Genomic DNA, 1,586 nt, shown 5'->3' with positions numbered 1-1,586 from the left:
TTGGTGGCACTTGTTGGTAGGGGCAACGAGTGCAAAATGTTTTCCGTAATACGCTGTGTGGTGAAGGGATGAATCAATGGTGCGCGACATGAGAACACGAGGCGTTTTGCGAACACCCATTCCGGGTTGTGCAGGTGTTGCCCAACCATCACTTCATAAATTTCATTCACAATGGAATCGCGGGGTTCCTTGCCTGCCACGATGATCGTGTCGTTCTTCCTCATGGCGGGGATGACAAGCTGCGCCTGGCTCCAGACAACCGCAACTCGGTCGATGAAATGCTGGAAGGACCACGAATCCGGGCTTGTAGCGACGACCAGAGTATCCACATTCTTCCCATTACCCAGCTCACTGACGTTGATATTCAGATTGTGCACAAATGACGTGTGGGCTACGTCGTGGCCCATGCATCCGTTTTCCGACCAAATGTCTGGTGGAGGATCTCCTCGGTACACCGCGTCGGAAAACACCATATTTTGTCCTTGAAAGGTGGGGTAATCTGCCCACAATTGGTCTTCCGATACGCGCATACGATCGACGTGAAGGCCTTGTGATAACCACTTGGCCTTCACATCTGCATTGACGAAATTTGGCAGCTTGAGGCGAAAGGCAGGGTACATGAGCTCTTGAGCTTCGACAATATTCGTTCGGTTGGCTTCCTTGATACAAGGTGCTGCTCGCTTATCCATTCCATGCATACATTTCGACACGATCATAGGTGCCCACTGCTCAAACGAGTCAGAGCGGATTAAATCGTCGAGGTGGAGAAGCTCTGACTCTGAGACGACCGTCTTATTTCGACGCTTTTGGACGAGAGTAAAGAGGTCAGATGCTTGTTCGACTTGTGTTAGCGTATACGCTGCCGGAGATCGACGAAGGGATTCATGACTCGGTAACTTTGTCCAAAGGGAAAGTAGCATCAGTACCGAAATGAAAATAGATCCGACAAGCAGAAACTGAGGCCACCGGGACACTCGGGGCGACTTTTTAGTCATTTTGTCGGGAGGAATACTTCAACACCGAGCTGCGAAGAAGCGGTTTGACGAGTGAAGAGCCTTCACTGAAGACCACCCGAGTCGCCAGCGGTGAGATGGAGACGGATCAAACAGCGACAGCGCCCTTACTATGGCGATCCATATGGGTGACCACAAACAAAGATTCGCTCTGCATCTGCAACAGAGCCTTCTCTTCTTTCATTATGTGTCATGTGTGAACGGAGCGAAGCTTAATACTACTTGTTAGCGTAAACGACCGCCACCCAAGTTCGCTCAAGTCGTCTTGACTCAAGATTCTTGAGGATCACCCTGCCTAATAGTTCCAGTCCTTCCTGCGCTTTGACCATATAGAGCTGAGCGGGATTAGTCACGGTTGATCTTGGGCTTTAAGCTCGCGTGCTACGTGCGCGGATTTTAAATCAATATCCGTCCTCCACAATGTGTAAACAATCTCTGCCAGTTGTAAATTGCAGATGGGCTGCCAATCCATGATTGGCAATCATTGATTGCAACGCTGAATCAACTGATCCATGACCACGATCATGGATACACACACGTATTAGTCAGTGGTGCAAACTAGTATACGATACA

At 49.6% G+C, this 1,586-nt stretch overlaps 1 protein-coding gene across 1 annotated transcript; it reads right to left on the bottom strand.

The window, feature by feature from the left end:
• Positions 1-568: 568 nt before the first annotated feature.
• PPTG_08939 (hypothetical protein) lies at positions 569-694 on the bottom strand (the record flags this gene model as incomplete). Its single annotated transcript, XM_008903687.1, has 1 exon — positions 569-694. The coding sequence occupies one exon, from the start codon at positions 692-694 to the stop codon at positions 569-571; it is 126 nt and encodes a 41-aa protein (XP_008901935.1).
• Positions 695-1,586: the final 892 nt, after the last annotated feature.

This window comes from Phytophthora parasitica, assembly GCF_000247585.1.
Source record: "Phytophthora parasitica INRA-310 unplaced genomic scaffold supercont2.16, whole genome shotgun sequence".
In the NCBI taxonomy this organism is placed as follows: domain Eukaryota; phylum Oomycota; class Peronosporomycetes; order Peronosporales; family Peronosporaceae; genus Phytophthora; species Phytophthora nicotianae.
This window is presented reverse-complemented; position numbering and strand designations above follow the sequence as displayed.